This window comes from Hyposmocoma kahamanoa, unplaced genomic scaffold, assembly GCF_003589595.1.
Source record: "Hyposmocoma kahamanoa isolate Upper Pololo Valley unplaced genomic scaffold, ASM358959v1 65, whole genome shotgun sequence".
In the NCBI taxonomy this organism is placed as follows: Eukaryota; Metazoa; Arthropoda; class Insecta; order Lepidoptera; family Cosmopterigidae; genus Hyposmocoma; species Hyposmocoma kahamanoa.
Window position 1 is genome coordinate 17,320,884 of NW_020653853.1, and position 18,801 is coordinate 17,339,684.

Here is an 18,801-nt window from a genome sequence, read left to right on the forward strand (position 1 = left end):
GTACATCGTATTATTTTATTGACTTTCATGTGATAATAGTAGATTGCACAACAAGTGCACAAAACGCGTCATTTTAGCCGAGACAAGTATACATATATATATATATATATATATTAAGTGGACACTTAAGTCCAGGGTAAAATGGGTTTTATGAACGAGTTTTGCACTCTGCTTTTCACTTCGATTGTGAGGAAATTAAACAGCAATATTACAAAGAAACGATTATTTTCTACACGTGACACAGGTAGGACTACGTAACGCTCTATTATATTTTACAAGCTTTTATTTTTTATGCATTTCTTATAACTTATTAGAATTACTATTTACTAGCCTAATTTTTTATATTTGTAATATAACACGGATTTAAAAAATAAAAGTAAAACTTTATTTTATAAAGTTCTAGTGTACGTGGCTGTTGGCGCAGGCGTCATTGCCTCGGTCTTAAAAGACGATTTTATTTTATGCACTAGAGCATAAAATCTATTTTATGCAGCCTACACGCAGCATAAATACGAACTTTAAGAGCATGAGAAATGAAAAAGCCTTTTGACGTATTTTCATATGTGACTTTATTACACCAAGGGTACATGAACTTTTAATTACCGCGGCGAACTGACTGACAAAATTATATATTTTTTTATAATACCAAGTGACGAGACGAACAAGTCCTGTGCCTGGTGGTAAGCGACATAACAGTTGCAGTGTCATTCAGAGCTTTAAAACGCAAAGATCAAAGTGGCACTGCCACTGTACCCGTCACCCTGAGACGTAAGTTGACAAGTCCCATATGCCTGCAATTTCACCAGCATCCTTAACCTTCTAAACCGGAACGCATTAATACTCACATTACTGCTTGGCGGCAGAAATAAGTAAGGTGGCAGTATTTCCCTGGACGAACTCTTTCACAAGGAATTGTACTACTGCTGTTGTTAAATGATACATCAGAATGAAATACGTAAAAAATGCAATCGTGAATTTCCGAAAAAAAATCCCGAATAGCTTCCCGAATAGAAAATTTCGTTTTTCAATAATAGTTCATATTATCTTATATGTTAATGCTAACAATCATATTTTTCTATCTATATACACCTAAATACCTTAAAATCAACTTTGCCCAAATAGACACCGCACGGATGCTATTGTCTATTGATGCTTTAGTGTCGTACATTAATAAGGGTTGTAAAAGATTAAGTGACAACCTTAATTCCTTAGCTGCTATCTGTACCTTAGCTCACTAGACGAATGTGAGGGCACAAAGGAGGCTGCTGTAATGAATCGGTTGTTTAATTAATTAGTCAAGAAAGGGCCGAGGGGGGAGCGAAAGGGGGGAAGTGTGGTAACCACCCACGCGTGTGTGCAAGCCCTGCATATTGATTTATTATGCCTCCAGCCTCTATACGGAGGCGATAAATTATTTAATTCTAAGTTCCGATGGTAACACGGACGTCTATAGATATATGTTATCCTGGTACGTACGCATATGAATGGTACGTGTTGTACCGGATTGTTGCACCCTTTGCATTATGGATTTGACAAGTAAGTTACAGGTATATGTTCATATAGAACTACAAGGGCGTAGAATAGACTAAGGTAGTTATCACACTTCCCGGAATTAATAAAAGCTTTTAGTGAATAATGAAAAAAATGTGCTGTTCGCTGCGGCGCACATTAGGGTCCGTCCATACAAGGTAATGCTCAAAACTCAAATTTCAAAATGCGTAAAGTTCTAATGCTGAAACCTGTGCACTGTTTACTAATATACAAAGCTTTCCGTTTATAATAAAGAATTATTCAAAAATAGAACATTGCGCATTTAGAAAATAGTATAATTTAAAATTTAAAATTCCACAACCAAAAATCTCGTACTAAAAAAAAAATGTTAAGAAACTCAACATACCTTGCTTGGTCACTGACGTAATGTATTAAAATCGATTTTAGCATCAAAAGTGAGAAATAAATATCTAAAGATTGCACATAAATTAACGTACGTTGCGGAATAATTATTATTTAGCCGTAAAGAGCAAATTTTGAGCTGATGAACTTCACAATTGACAGTATTTAGCGACTCAGTATTTTTAAGCATGATGTAATACTTTATTACGACTACGTCAATGCATACATTTTTTTAAATACCCACTTTTTCAATATTGAGTTTTAAGCACTACCTTGTATGGATGGGCCACAGTGTGCGGAGACCCGAATTAGCAGATGCATGTGAATAAGTATTATAACTCTAGTAATTACAACGATTACTTTAGTATCTACTAAAAAGTGTCCGAACTTATAGGGCGTTAAAATCGTATACAGAGCGTCATTCGCGCTTTAGTCTTCGTTCGACTGACAGCGAAGCAAGCAAAATTAGACAGTACTGCGATGACATTACAATTTAAATTCAACGTTTTAGCTTTTTCATATTCCTTTACATGTCACTACGTTTAAATAGGTTGACTTGGGACATTTTTTTCGTGGTTTGTGTATTAGACCCGTCGTCCATTATTTGTAAGTTTTTAGTTTATTACTAATTAATTAAATATTCTTTAAAACACATGAAAAATTACAATGAAAACAAAAGACTAATAAACGAATATTTGAATAGGCTTATGTAGAACAAATATTAAAGTAAATAAATATTATACACAATTACATACGTTGCTCTGATCGCAAAGTAACTGAAGCACTTGTGTTACGGAAATCGGAAACAACGACGGTACCACAAACACCCAGACCCGACACGTTGTTCTTCTTCGGCCGGGGTTTAAACACAGGACACGGAGGTCGTCATTACAACTTTAGGATAGAAAATAAAGAGATGCAAAGTATTTATACATATACGTATACATGTACAACCTGTGCGTTATTACAACCCACAGGTTACACGTGTAAAAGGACTGGCAACATGCTTTAAAAAGCGTTACTTTCATGTCATCTGTGTTTTAATGCAAACTACTCTATATTTTACTAAAATTTTAAAGTTTATTAATTTATTATAATTATTAATACAAAGATCGAACACTCAGAAAAATTCCTTCAATCCGGTCGGATTCGAACCGACGTCTTCTTGCATACCGTGTCAGACGCTATACCAACTAAGCCACGGAACGAACCAACGGACCTCACGAATTTTTCTATGTGCTTGCGTCGTGTCTTTGTACTTGGTCTTTCAACGACTTTTAGTCGTAGCGCCATCTATGAGAAATTTATTACAGATTTATCACCCAGTTAGTACCTTTACAGCTACCAGTCCTGGCGAGAGATGTCGCTATTCACTGTATTCATTAATTTTTTATTGAATTGATATTCAATTATTCTTTTGTGAAATTACTCCACTAGTTTGTTATAATTATTAATACAAAGATCGAACACTCAGAAAAATTTAAATAAAAATTATTTTTTATTACAATTTACGCTATATACGTTTTGGAAAATATTTTATATGAACAACATGGATTTTTATTATTAACACAAATATTTTTTTTCCAAGTCCCGGGACGAACAAGTCTGGTGTCAGTGTCTGGTGGTAAGCTACACGCCTGTCCATAACAGTTGCAGTGCCACTCAGAGTTTCAAATCGCAAAGATCAAAGTGGCACTGCCACAGTACCCGTCACCCTGAGAAATCGCAAATTGAAATCGCAAAGATCTGAGGGTTATTGCTACTGCGCTTGTCACCCTGAGAGATAACTTGACAAGTTCCATGTGCTTGTGATTCACCCTTAGCCTTCAAAACCGGGTAGCAGTAATGCTCACATTACTGGTTGGCGGCAGATATAGGTAAGGTGGCCGTACTTTCCTGGACGAACTCTTTCACAAGGGGCTCTACTGCTACTAAATCTATCGATCCAACGCAAAAAAAATCCTTTGCCCCGACAGAATTCAATCTGGTACAGATCGCCGGAACTCTTCTATGTATCTGTCTGATTATTTTCGGCTTTCAACCCGTAAGCATGGGTTTTACTAAATGTAATTTAATAATTAAATAACTTAAACTTACCTTAATAATTTAATGACTTAAAAGGCAATTAGGGATAAACATATTAATATTTTTTATTGTCTGTGTGTCTGCTAAAGATTTTTAATCTCAGGAAATACTGGATCCCAAACTGGTATAGTACGATACGATAGTACATCTTCCCTATTGCAATAAGGATGTTATATTTTAATTTCAATGGCCTCTCGCAGCTAACGGATTGTCAAACTTAATTGAAATAGGTTTATCCAAGACATTCGCAGACTGCAGACTTATTTACATAATGAATTTTTTTATTAATTAGTAATTCTCCACATTTATATGTATAAAAATTTAATTTGTAAATTGAAAATTTAACAGATACAGTTAGGAAAAAGTACTTACGTACTCTAAATGTTAGTAATGACATGCAAGAGCCAGGTGCGGTTTATGTATGGACAGTCGAACCCTTCTATCATGGACGGGATGATGTTGGAGCTGGCCTGTACTCTTCTCACCAGTGAAGACGCGCGTTTGCGTTAAGAATATCGCATAATGCCTATTCATTCTCGCTTTGAAAAGGCTCTGTTATACCGTTCAGGAAACAACTATGCAGACAGGGAATTCCACTTCATAGCCGTTCGCGATATAGATGTGGAAGCGAAATGCTCGGTGCGAATTCTTGGAATGAAAATTGTATCGAAGTCAAAGTCAAACAACCATTTATTCCACAGGTAAAATTTTTACACTTGAAAACATTGATTTATCTTGAAAACGTCATTTTTTGACGTCTCCCTGAGAAGAACGAGCAAGAAACTCTAGGGATTGCTCTTTTCAAATAAACTTAAATGCTATGGAATACACTTTGAATCATAATTGTGTGGAATCTAGACTCTTGTTGTCTTTCCATACTTTATCTAAAACATACTCTTCAATTTTGTAATATATCTTTTCAATTAAAATACTTTTAATGTAAGTTTTAAACTTAGAAAATGATAATCTTAATGTATACTCCGGAATCTTATTGTAAAAACGTATGCAATTACCCATAAAAGAATCGTTTACCTTAGTTAAACGAAATCGTGGTGCCATGAGTTTGGACTTAGTTCTAAGGTTGTATATTTATGCGCGCATACAAAATATTTCAGTAAATGCATGTGTGTATATGTTTAGGACTAGCCCAACATACCATCAGTTAAACTTCTAAGTTAAATGTACGTAGTCCAAGTATCTTTGCAAGTCACTATAATAAATTATTGGTTCTACGTGTACACAGAATGTTTAAAAGATGAATAACGTAACTTTAACAGCTTCACTGCGCACACGCAAATAGCGACGGATATTATACAGTATTAAACACATTGTATCCCTCCTTGGCCCTATTTTTACCGTTGCCTGCGCCTGGGTGGCTCGGTTTATGACCAGTAGCCGCCTCTAGTTAATATTCGTACGATTAACGATGTTTTGAAGGCAGCGCTATTTTGGGTGCGCGGGCGCAAGTTAAGACCACCCGCTTTGTGGCGCCCCGCCATTGTTTTCGGGTTCGTGAACTTATTGTTTACAAGACTTAAGTTTTGTTATGGCCGATGGAAGCTGACAAGTCATGCTAAGATTAGATAATAAAGAGTTATCGTTTTAATATGAAGATGGCTAAATTTCAAGTTTCATGCAGTTCAATTTTCTTTAAAATTCAACTAAGTAATAGTAAATAGACGGGGTGTCTCACGGCTAATCCACACGGAGGGAAAGTACATTAATTACCGTAGATAGAAAATTTTACAGAAAGAAGACTTCGTTTTTATTTTAAAAACAATTCGAACTGCATTCAAAGACTTTTAAATGATCGCTTGTCTGAACCGGGAATCGAACTCGCCGCCGCAAATAAAGGCTATTTAATTTCAAATTACATCGATGGTTTTCTAGAATAATGGTCTATCTCAAATCAACAAATCAATTCATCAGGAAGATGGTTTAGAAACAACTATATGCATATCTTATGGCCAAAGCCGACGAATCTTACCCCTGCCAATGTTGTCACTTAAGTATTTTAACCAATAAAATACTCGATATTTTTCTTATAATAAAATTTTGCATGTTCTGGAACGCAACTGTGTCTTAAGATTAATATGAACTATTTTGGTTGGAGCCACTATTCTTGAAAAGCAGCGACATGTTAAATTCATGAAATTTGATTTCAGTCTGCCTTTTTATTTAAGATGTTGTGTTATTAAGAAGAGAACAATCCTTGTTATAAAACGTACTTAGGCATAATAAAACTGTAAACTTAAATAAAATATAATTACTATGACGATAACTAGGAAAGAGAGAAACTGTGGTGCTTGTGGATTCGATTGAGAAGTTTTTTAAAATTACTATCAAATATAACCATCTCTAAATCGTCGCCAGGGTCAGCTATAAGGTAATTTTTTTATAATTGAGGCTTTTGATCAGTATAGTAAAATTGCATGTGTTTTTTTTCACTTTTGGTGGGTTCGATTCGCGGTTCAGATAGGCGATTATTTAAAATCTTTGAATGCAGTTCGAATTGTTATTAAAATAAAAACGAAGTCTTCTTTCTGTAAAATTTTCCATCTACGGTATTTAAGGTGCTTTCCCTCCGTGTGGAACAGTCGTGTGACGCCCTATATATCATTGAAATTGACTCCAATAACTAATAATGTTAAATTATGGACTTGCATATTAGTTCTATGTACGCAGACCCAAGTGATATTATCAAAAAAAACGACATGTTGTTAATGTTAGTAGCAGTAGAGGTCCTTGTGTAAGAGTTCGTCCAGGGAAGTACTGCCACCTTACTATTTCTGCCGCCAAGCAGTAGTGTGAGCATTACTGCATTCCAGTTTTAAAGAGCTAGAGGGTGCTGGTGAAATTACAGGCAATGGGACTTGTGAACTTATGTCTTAGGGTGACAAGTGGAAGTGTCCCTCAGTTCTTAGCGATTTAAAGCTCTGAGTGGCACTGCAACTGCTATGGAGATATATATTGCTTAACACACCCAAACCAGAACCAATTTAGAAAAGTTAATTTGTCCCAAATTAGTTCTACCGGGAATCGAACCCGGGACCTCCGTATTCAACGCCTACAGTGCAAACCCTTAGGCCATCGTATATATATATTGTAATTTTATTATTCAATTTTAGATTTAATTTAATATTTAATTTTCACTCATATATTCTTTTTAATTAATTTCTCAATTTGGAATTTTGATACAGTTTTAATAATTTGTCTTACTAACATAGGCTATAAGCTGTTTGTTACTAACATGATATGGACTATGTCCGAAATAAAAAATTTGAATTTGAATCGGAGTCGTCAATGTCAGGGTGCATTGCCATTAGTCGTAACGTTTTATTTATCGTTGGACAACTGTCGCGTTGGGACTGTTCCCAATACACGACTATCTGTCGTGACTGTGTCATGGACGTTTGTTTTATCGTTGAACAACTGTCGTGGCTAGGTCTTCCCACTAGATCGTAACGACAAGTAATCGGGTCACGGCAGCCGCCTTGTCGTTTGTACGACAGAATCGTTTAAAGCTGCGATTATAAACATTTGAACAACATTTCAAAATTAAATATAAAATGGCTTTGATATAAAAAAACAAATTGCTGCGGCGTATTTGACTCACGTTTGCTGGAAAAATCTTATTTTTAAAAATTTCTTCTAAACTAAATTGGACATACTCATTAATTCACTCACAACTTCCCATAACAGATAAATACATCCACACACACTCACACAACACATCTCACACACTCAGAGACACTCTGAGACACACACAAACACATACCCCCACACGTACACATGCCACTAATATATAACTTTTTTTTATTTGATATTGTTTAGTATTGTATATAAGTTTTTCTTTTAATTGCTATACCTTCTCCTATTACAGTATGTCCCGTTCTAGATCTCAGGGAAAGGGGGAATGGCTGAAAACTAGTGTTGAGCAAGGCTTACGGAGCTGAGCCAATAAGAAGCTTAGCCATTGCCTTTTGCCTCGGAACTCTATATTAGATTTTTATACATTATGTTTTTGTGTCGTTATTGAGGCAATCAATCTTTTTATTATAATTATTATTATTATTATTATTATTAATAAAAATCAAAAATTTATCTGTCGTCACATTTTTATCATAACGTATTATTTATCGTCTGACGACAGTCGTTCTAGCTTTTTCCATTGTCAAGACAGTCTGTCGTCGTAACGTCAAAAAAGTTGTGAACGACAATTAATCGCGTTGTTCTATTTGTGAATAACTTCATTGAAATATACAAACAACGACATTTTAAACTGCACGACTATCTGTCGTCACGACACAATAGGAACGTACCCTTACACCTAATTTAGTCTATATTTGAGCAAATATATTATTATATACAATATACCTTCAAAATGTTTGGCCGGGCATAGTGAAACTATACTTATTTTGTTTCATGTCAACTTCTATACAACCTGTGTCTCCATAAATAAATGATTTGTGAATTATAAATAAAGCTATTCATACACTCTTACAAAAGGAATCTGGGGACCTACCACAGCCTCTTAAAACAATATTACTTTAATCTTACGTTGATTTTTCGTACCATGACGCGCTTATAGTAATCTTATTATAATGTTACAACTGTGACATTTTATTGGCAGCTTTGTGACTATTCATTCACTGAGTTCGTACTATGACGTGACTTACAATTAAAGTAATATTGTTCTTATGTCAAATTTAACAATCTTAAAATAGTTACACGGATGCAATGGAAATAGTATTATTTTCGAATTTATAGTCTAAATGTTGATTTGTAATGATTAAAAGTCAAGTTGAACTTATTTATTTACATATATCTCTTCAATATGTTGTTTATTTTTTTTATTTAATAGTACTTGGGAAATAATTTCTCGTCAAATAAAAATACGCAATGTTTGTATCGTAAAATTATTATTATTGTTAACTGCCTCCGTTGCCGAACGGTTAGACTACCACGCAGAGGTCCCAGGTTCGATTTCCGGGCCGGAAGAAATATTTGTATGGCCAACTTTTATTTCTCTCGTGAGTTTGGGTGCAATTTGTGGTTGTCTGTGTGTGTGTCCGTGGTCCACCCGCGACACAGGGTTTTTTATCTAGTGCGGGGCTATGTTGAGTGTACGCGTTATTATTATTATTATTATTATTATAATTATAACAGCGTCATCTGTATAGTCCTTGGCGACACTAAAAGTTGACACCAGACTATGGATCGTATTCCAGAACTCTACTCAATGCTCAAGTCAGGACTTGAGTACGATATAAAGCACTAGAAATCATACTGAAATTCTTGCCATTAGGGTTGTATTTCCTATGATTGAAATCATACTCAAGTCCGGACTTGAGCACAGAGTAGAGTTCTGGAATACCCTCGAATTCCGAATTCACAACGTGACAATCAAGACTCTGCATGTTTTATTTACTTTTCATGAAAATACGGAAAAATAATTGAAAACAAGGTAATTTTAATAGATTTTATTATTACACACTTTTCTTTTTTTGGCAGTTAAAATTCTCTGAATATAAATAATATTAAGTACTTTAACATTATACTACGATAGGACGATTAGGAACGTGGAAAAAGAAGAGATGGCGTTATACAGTTCATATAGCGTTATTTTTAGTAAGAAATAAACAATATATATATTTTTTTTTTTTTATTAAAAATGGACGAACTCTTGACCACTACCTAGCCCTAGAGCAAAGATGAGGTCTACGTTGGTACGAGCTCGCCCAGAAGATGCCTATTCAATCGCACCTTGAAAATATTCGGGTTGTATGTACTCGGAAAAATAGACGCAGGCAGGGAATTCCAGTCACGGGCTGTGCGCATTATAAAAGATGACGAAAAGCGCTTAGTACGACTTAAAGGAATATCAACCAGGTGAGGGTGATATCCCGCCGTTCGTCTAGATGTCCGATGGTAAAAGGGGGCGGATGGAATGAGCTGGTGGAGCTCATGGGCACACTCTCCGAAGTATAATCTGTAAAAAACCGACAGACCCGCGACCTTTCGCCGATGGGCTAAACTATGAAGTTTATATTCGAGCTCATCGTCGCCAATAAGCCTCCTGGCTCTGCGATCAATCGAGTCAAGAGCCTCTAGTTGGTATTTCGCTGAGCCATCCCACAGGTGACTGCAATACTCCATGCAAGACCGGACCTGCGCTTTATATAAGGTTAAAAGCTGTCCAGGCGAGAAGTATCGCTTCACCTTGTTAAGGATACCCAGCTTCTTGGCTGCAGTTTGTGCTTTAGACTCTATAGAAGCGCCAAAGTTGAGGTTTGCGCTTAATGTCATGCCAAGAAGCTCTAGGCGGTCGGTAACTGGGACAGATACACCCCGAAAAGTAGGAGTCAGATCAAATGGACTCCTTTTTGCGGAAAAAAGACAGGCCTGCGTTTTGGTGGCGTTGAAGCTGACCAGATTGTTGTCACCCCACTGGGCAACAAGACTTAAGGTCAGGTTCGTTCGCTCTACCATAGCCTCTCTCAGCGAACGAATATCTTCCCTGCCGTCTCTTGCGCTAGACAGATATCTCTCGGTAACTGTACTATCATCTGCATACCCAACTATACCCGGGACCAATAGGTCATTGATGTGTAGCAGGAAAAGAGTCGCCGAGAGAACAGACCCTTGAGGAACTCCAGCATCAATAGCCATCAAGTCAGATGAGCAGCCTTCAATGACTACTCGAATCGACCGTTCCCCAAGGAAATCTGATATCCAGCTGCAAAAGTCGGCAGGGATGCCGTAAGCAGGAAGCTTGCTCAGCAAACTTGCATGCCAAACCCTGTCGAAGGCCTATGAGATATCGAGCGATACGGCCAGTGCCTCACCGTGTTTCTCGATGGATATTGGGAAATCATTCGTTCTTTCAGTCAATTTAGCAACAATACATTACTTGGTTGATAGATTTGTCATGGTACGAATATGAGTAATGTTATAATAAGCTTACATTGAAATAAGATTGTTTTTTGAAAGGTTATGGTAGGTTATGGTCTGTACGAGTGCCCCCTGATGGCACTCGTACAGATGTAATATATTAAGTTTCAGTTAGTTTTGTAAAGTAAAATTCAAATCCCAGCTTAAATATTGTGTGTAGTCGATGTCCGAATAAGTAAAGCGGCTAACTAGTAGAAATTACTTGGCATAATAAATCTAACTACACCGGACGCCACCCCTTTGTAATCCTTTAATCAGGTCCACGGTAGCCCTTGCCCGCACCCTATTTTTCCCTCCCATCTGTAACATGCAGGGGGGGTATAGGACACCCCCTACGGCCCCTCGAACGGTGCAAATGACAGTTTCTAATTCCAACTTGCCATGAAAGTGTATAATTGTTGCACCGTTGATTTATACACTCGAACCTATTGCACGGGAATTGTGCATGTGTGCGCTTTACTATCTATGGTTCGTATATACTGTACTGTGTTAACCGCTTGGCATTTGTTTTTGAGTTTATGCGTCCATTTGTCAATTTAATGTTTTGTCGAGTACATAATTCGTAGGTGTTTAGTTGAAAGTGCGAAAGCGCCATTTAAAAAAAAATACAGGGAGTATGTGTTAATTTCACGACTGTTTTCCTGTTATCGATTTTTCGATTTCGATCGTACTCTAATTATTACGATAATAACTTAAAGCAATATTGAGACTAAACATCATATAAACAATAAATTTTTGAAGAAAATTGTGCCAAGTGGATTGATCATTGTTGGGTAAAGATAACACAAGACATGAAACGTTAACGACAACTTGAATTTCAATAAGATTTTTACACGATTAAATCTTTACGTTTTTGAGTTTTAAACAAATAAATGCGTCGATTGTGAAACCTCTAACTTCAGAAAAGAAAAGAAAGAAATTCACAATCTTTCTGCAGATAAAACTCTTATTAAGTTTATAACTTTTTCGTTATTGAGCTTCACGTGCAGAAAAGTAGTGATTTTCTTATCATAGCTATATAAATTAAAGACTTCTACAGACGATATGTATCTTTTCCGATTTCTCCGTCAATTGTGGACCGACTTTGATAATTCTTTTTTGGTTGAAAGGATGCACTCTCTTGGTGGACCCATTGTCACCAAGTCAGAATTGGATGAGGTGATCCGCAGAAATCGAAGAAAATCCTCAAATTTTATACCGATTTCTCCGTCAATTGTGGACCGATTGTGAATTATTTTTTCGTTAAAAAAGGTCTTTATAAATACTCTCGAGGTGGTCCCCGATGCCAACGTTGCTGTTCTGGGTTCGTTTCGGCTATCACAAATTTAAAAAATATTTTATGCAAATAAAAGTCGACACAATAGGAGTCCGTAATAGTCCCATTATCACCAAGAAGTCAGAATTTGATAAGAGAATCCCATAAATATCACAAAAAGCCAATAAGCAAAGGTTTGAGGTCGTTTTTTCAATGAAAAAATTATATACGATATATACAATCATAACTCTTATATAACTAGTGTTAGTAAGTATAAGGGTGACGGTAGTAGACAGGGTAGTATGTACAAGGTTCACGGGCGCAGTGGCAGTGATTGTCATATATTTGCGATTTAAAGCTATTAATGGTACTGCAACTATTATGGGCAGACATGTCGCTAAGCACTACTACGTGGCGAAACGATTACCATACTAGACAGCCATATAGAGGTCTCGGGTTCGATTCCGGGCCGGGAGAAATATTTGTATGGCTTACATTTCTCTCATGAGCTTAGGTGTAATTTGTGGTTGTCTATATGTGTGTCCATGTCACCGATTATATTGGGTTTCCCTAGCACCCATGTGCACTTGTTCGTCTTGTTAGAACAGAATTTCCAACTCCGAAGGCTGTTGAAAAACTTGTATTTTAACTATAATTGTGTTCTGCAACTGTCGAAAGAGCCGGATTACGAGTTACGAGAGAGAAGATTGAACATATGCATTGCAATTTCAGCGATACCAATAACAGGAGCTCTCTCTATCTTCAAAACGTCCCGCTCAAACAAGTCGACTGTTTCAAATACTTCGGTTCAATCATCTGTAATGATGGGACAACAGACGCAAACGTCACCATCTGAATGTTGGCCTCTCAAAAAGCTGCAAGAAAATAGAATACATAGCGTGGAAATTAAAATGCTAAAATGGGCGGGCGATGTTACAAGACTAGACCACGTTGAAAACATCCACATCAGAGGCAGTTTTAAAGTGTGGCCTATCCCGGAAAAGTTGCTAGAGAACCGACTTAGTACGGACATGTTATGTGACGAGTGCCTGATCATATGACAAGGAAAGTCCTTGACATAAGTAACCAGCCGAAGGGACGTCGTAGACCTCGCCTCACATGGATATCCCTTATTAATAAAGATCTGCCAGTGCAACAGTTAAGACCACAGACGACCCAGGACAGACCGCTTTGGAGAAGAGTGACCAGAAGTGCCGACCAAGAATTGCGTTCTGCAACTTGACATTTTATGTAACTCTACTAACTAACTAACTGTTTTTGTATATATGTATAAGCTAAATACAACATTTTGACTAGGAAAGGCAGAGACTGCGGATCTGCTATATGACGACCTCCGTAGTCAAGTGACATGTACCTACACTGGTTCTCAATAACGCCATTGGTGTAAAAAAAACAACTTTTCTGTACTGTATCGGGTTTGAGTGTTTGTGGTACCGTCATTGTTTTCGATTTCCATGGCATAAGTGCTCTAGTTACTTACTTTGCGATCAGAGCCACGTATGTAATGTTGTCTAATATGTTTCCTATGCTTCTGACTGCTTCAACTTGCACTACATGAGTCTTTTCACATACCTACGCCCGTCTCTACTTGGTATTTATAATCTAGCCTTTTTAAGGGATATCAACTACATGATCTAGATATGTATTCTAAAGTCAAATTTTTCCTCCACATTAAATTTGTACCGTGATCAAAGTAACAAAAAAAAAATACTTTCACTGTCTTGTGAAATTTTTATGACCTGATTTTTCCTACTGACTACACTAAAAAAGATTTTAGGTAGTCGCATTAGCAGCTATATGATTGAAATATGTATGCCGGGGTTGACATTTCCTTACATTTTTCCCCACTTATAAATTTGTGTCGTAATCAAATAACAAAAACTAAAAATCGACAAATTTTAGATTGATACCTTACCCGTCTTGCGGAACTCCAATGAACTTATTATACATATAATAAGCTGACTATGCTAACAAAGATTTTAAATAGTCGAACTAACATCTACATGATTAAAATAATACTGGGGTCGGCCTTTCCCTGTTTCCCTCCATATATAAAGTTGTGTCGTAATCAAAGTAACAAAAACTTAAAACTGACAAATTTCAAGTTGATACCCTCACCGTATTACGCAATATTGAGGAACTTCTATTTCTTACGGATTACACTAAAAAGATTTTAAATAGTAGAACTAACAACTAAATGATTGAAATAATACTGGGGTAGACCTTTCCCTATGTTTCCCTCCACATATAAATTAGTATCATAACCAAAGTAACAAAAACTAAAAACGAAAAACTTCACGTTGATACCCTCACAGTATTACGCTATATTGAGGAACTTGTATCCCTTACGAATTACACTAAAAAGATTTTAAGTAGTCGCACTAAAACCACAATATCGGGGATCTTCACAGTCTCTATATTGATACATTCTCATATCACAAAGTCCCCATGAAGAGGGCTCTTCGGCAAGTGGAACTTAATAAAACCGTTTCGCGCCTCACAAATACGTACACGTGCTCTCAGAGTGTCAGGAGTGTCGGCCGAGTGTCGATGAATTATCGAGTGTCTCGGATACCCCCCGACACATCGCAACGTGTCGTGATATCGTCTAACGGTATTTGCTCGGAAATGTTCCCTTAGGGACTTGTACGTAATCACTATCCAACACAAATATAGATAGGTACGTAATATACGGGATCAATTGTAAACTTGTTAAGATATCAAGAACTATAATCGCATAAGGTTAACATCTGCAAAATGATAACTTTTCAAGAGAAAGCTTAAAGATTCCATGAACGAAATTAACCTTTTTATGCTTAAATGGGAGAGTTATAACATTTCACTTCGTCTTAGAGTGAAAAACTCGTATGTGATTTCCATGTAATTTTTCAGAACGAAGACAAAAATGTGGTGTAAAATCATTGACTTACAATTATATGGACGTCGGGTCCGCGCTAAAAAGTGTCCGCACTTTTAAGGCGCTAAAATCGTATACAGAGCGCGACACTCCGCTTTAGTCTTCATTTGTTCTACGGACAGCGCGATACTGCGATGACATTATAATTTAAATTTCGAATAGGTTGACTTGGGACATTTTTTTCGTGGTTTTTGTATTAGACCCGTCGTCCATTTATTTGTAAGTCAATGTGTAAAATGTAGTAAACGTAATAATGTTTGTAGTTACCATTTCAATTACTTATATTGTACACCTTTCGGTATTACAGTACCGGCACGCTATGATGGCCGTTTTGACAGATTACAGTAGTGAGGTGAAATCTCAATTCATTATCGAAAAATATATAATCAAATGCGGAGTCGCATGTATAAGTTTGTAGGTTTATATATTTGCAAGTGGTAGCTGATTAAAAAGTTTTAATAAAACGAAAATAAAAATGTTTACGTACTTAATATATCGTCAATTCGAAACTGCTTTGTTTTGCATTGAGCTTTGACGCGAGTTTGCCGGAGGTAGTTGTGTTGGACATCGATCCTATAAGTGACGATCGTATTAGATTTCATTTTTTTAAATTTCGAAAAACAAATGCCGAGTTGTGTCGTAAAATTAGACATCCATACATTCGTCACGTCACGTCGCCATTGACAACAACGAACATCAATTAGCTCCTTCAACGTAGTTATGAATTAATACGAAACTTGATGAACGGACAAACGCCAAAACCGCCATCATAGCGTGCCGGTACTATAGATTACTTTAATAACATATTTGAGCAAGAAGTTTATAAGTTTTTCTGTAACAAAAATCAGCATAAAACTATGTGAAAAGGCATATGCGAGGTTTTCACTCTACGTAATTTATTTCATATAAGTAGTTCGTATTATTTTTATGACTATTATATGTGATAAAAGCACTTTAGACATATGATCACATGACTCTTTATTATAACATGGGTACGTAATTGTGACATTCGTTCCTTGTTCTTACTTTATTTCACGTTTGTGGGCACGTGTAGCTGCGTCATACACATTGTACAATTCTCGCGACTTATATTTTTTTAAGAAGTGGCTTTTAAAAATATTTCAAATGTGATAAAAAGAACAAGAAGTTGGCTATCGTCGCATGATTTAGAGACCTTTGTAAAGAACTATAGGGCTAGCTCGATTAGGTGAATAGCAGTATCTCGCGCTTTATGTCGCTCTCGCGCTAGTCGCGCCCTATCGTGCAACCCCTACCGGCCAGATGTAACCCAAGACTGTGACTAATGGAAAAAGAGGGCGGCGATCTTTGCTCAATAGTGGGGCACAACTTTCCTGAAAAGTTGTCTTTTGCAGATGTAGCTTTATTACACCACGGATGCGAATTGGTTTTTAAATGAATTCAAGCCAATTGTTTCATATTATTTACATCATTGATATACATACATACACCTTGATAACATATTGTAGATTTTTAGTTGCAGTCAAAGAAACTTTTGGAAAAACTGACGGCAAAAACTGAACGGCAAAAACCTAGATAAGTCGACACGTAGACTTTAAACGATGCGCATTAATGCAGACAAAGAAGCCGAACTTTAAACTTCAATCAAAGTGTTTCGGAGTTCGCTTGAAGCGAAGTTGCTATTCTTAGAATTTTAAAGCGAATTTTAAACTTAATCTATCCGTATATTGCAACGTGTAATGGTGGCGTTTATTGTTTTTTTTATTCACAGCTTTCTGCTTGTAATAGAAATGTAAATAAAATTCAGTTTTCTAATTGGATTTTTTAAGTCAAGTGTAAAATAGGTGGTACTTTTTAAGTAAGAATCCCTCTAACGTCCCGATTGTGCTGGCCTATTACTCATAAGAAAAATTAGTTTAACAGAAGTTTTACAATTTAACTAGGAATCTAAATTCTAATCATTACATTCTGGTTGCCAATGACAAGATACCCAAATGGTTTTGATCGATTACGCATAACAGTGAAACTGTAGATTCTATAATATATGAAAGATGTGGCATGAAAGAGGATGTAGTAACTAGAATATAGAAAGGAATGTTGAGGTGGTTTGGGCATGTAGAGCGGATGGATGTAAGAAGTATTACCAAACAGATATATGATGCGAATGTGGATGGAAAGGATGTCCCAGAAGGACTGACATTGACTAGATCGGTGACGTCCTCAAAAAGGCAAATTCAAAGTGACAAGAATAAAAGATGTTGTATGAAAAGGGTAGTTGGTGCATGTGAGGCTCGCGAGTTGTGTCAGGATAGAGTAAAGTGGCGTTCCGTGGTCTCTGCCTACCCTTCCAGTGGAACTAGGGTGTGAGTATGTGACGGTGTGACCTCCTTACACCGTCATCTCTCCTCTTTGTATCGCCTCACTCCTCTTGTATCTTATAATTTTTTTTATTTTACTTGTATTTAAATTTTAAATTTGAATTGTTCCATCTTCCTTCACTTTCTCATTTTGTTTTCGTACCATGGTCACTCCCAGCTCGACCGCCACAACAGTCAGAGCTGTTAATAAGCTAATCATGTGTAATAATTTATAAGTCTACACCCTTCATGTATCTATTTCTGTAATTCAGTTTCTCGGCCCATTTAGGGATAAGTGCCTTAATAATAAAGTATAGGGAGTGTTTTATACTGTTATATATGTTTTTTTACATTTACCTTTATATTGTTACAGCCTTTCTTTAAACTTTACATCTTTAATAAATTTTGTTAATATTCACATTACAGACACAAAGATAATAATAAAAATATTCATTAGAACCACTAGAAGGTCAGTTCTCCCACTTTTCTCTTAAATGTATTTAAGGAATTTACAAACATATCAACATCATAAAGACACTTATCATAAAAACTATCGCGAGATAATTAGTCACGACAATAGCAAATTGAGCACAAGTTTGAGGACTTAAGTTTGCGGACTCGTGACCTTTTTCTCTTTCTAACCAAAAATTACTCAGTCACGTGTTGTTTTAATCTTAACTAATTAAATTTAAATGTGTATAGTGACTCAGTTTAATGAATAAACGTTTCTTCTTTCATTCTTTCATTGACATTTCCTATGATGTATAATTTCTCTACTCGTCATCATCCACCATCTCGTGGGAGACTTTTCCCTTTTACCTTTTCCCTACTAACAATATAGAAACTGTGATTTATTTGCACGACAATGTTCGTTGGCAAGGGCAGCCTGTATCGTACTGATGTAGTGTTGTCTCTCCTAGGGCAGCAGCAGCAGTTCCACTTCGCGTTTGGCCAGCGACCGTTCCCGTTTCCACCGGACCCACTGGGCGGGTTTCGTATGCCGCCCATCACAACTTGTCAGAGTGAGTATAGATACCTACTTATAGTTATTATATACTAATTAGTACAGTTTTAGTAAACCTTTATCATGCTAAGGCCCCGTTTACATCAAAATGTGTGGGAAGTGACTCAGACCCAGTCAATATTATTCCTATGATCACGTAAACGCCGAGTCTTTTTTTTATCAAAGTAAATGATGATGAAGTGGACGATGGAGCATGTACACCTAAATAATGCCTATTCACTCTCGCCTTGTCTCAGTCTGCTTTATAATGACACTATCGCATCCAAATTTAGAGCTATTCTATATAACCAAAGCGTATCTAGAAGAATATGTTTTG

General features: G+C 36.5%; 1 protein-coding gene across 1 annotated transcript in view; it reads left to right on the forward strand.

Moving 5' to 3' along the window:
- Positions 1-18,801, forward strand: part of LOC113231345 (runt-related transcription factor 3) — a 49,970-nt gene that overhangs the window by 27,031 nt on the left and 4,138 nt on the right. The window contains exon 3 of the mRNA XM_026465634.1: positions 18,367-18,483. Within this exon, the coding sequence (XP_026321419.1) occupies positions 18,367-18,483 (117 nt within the window). The remainder of the gene's footprint in view (positions 1-18,366; positions 18,484-18,801) is intronic.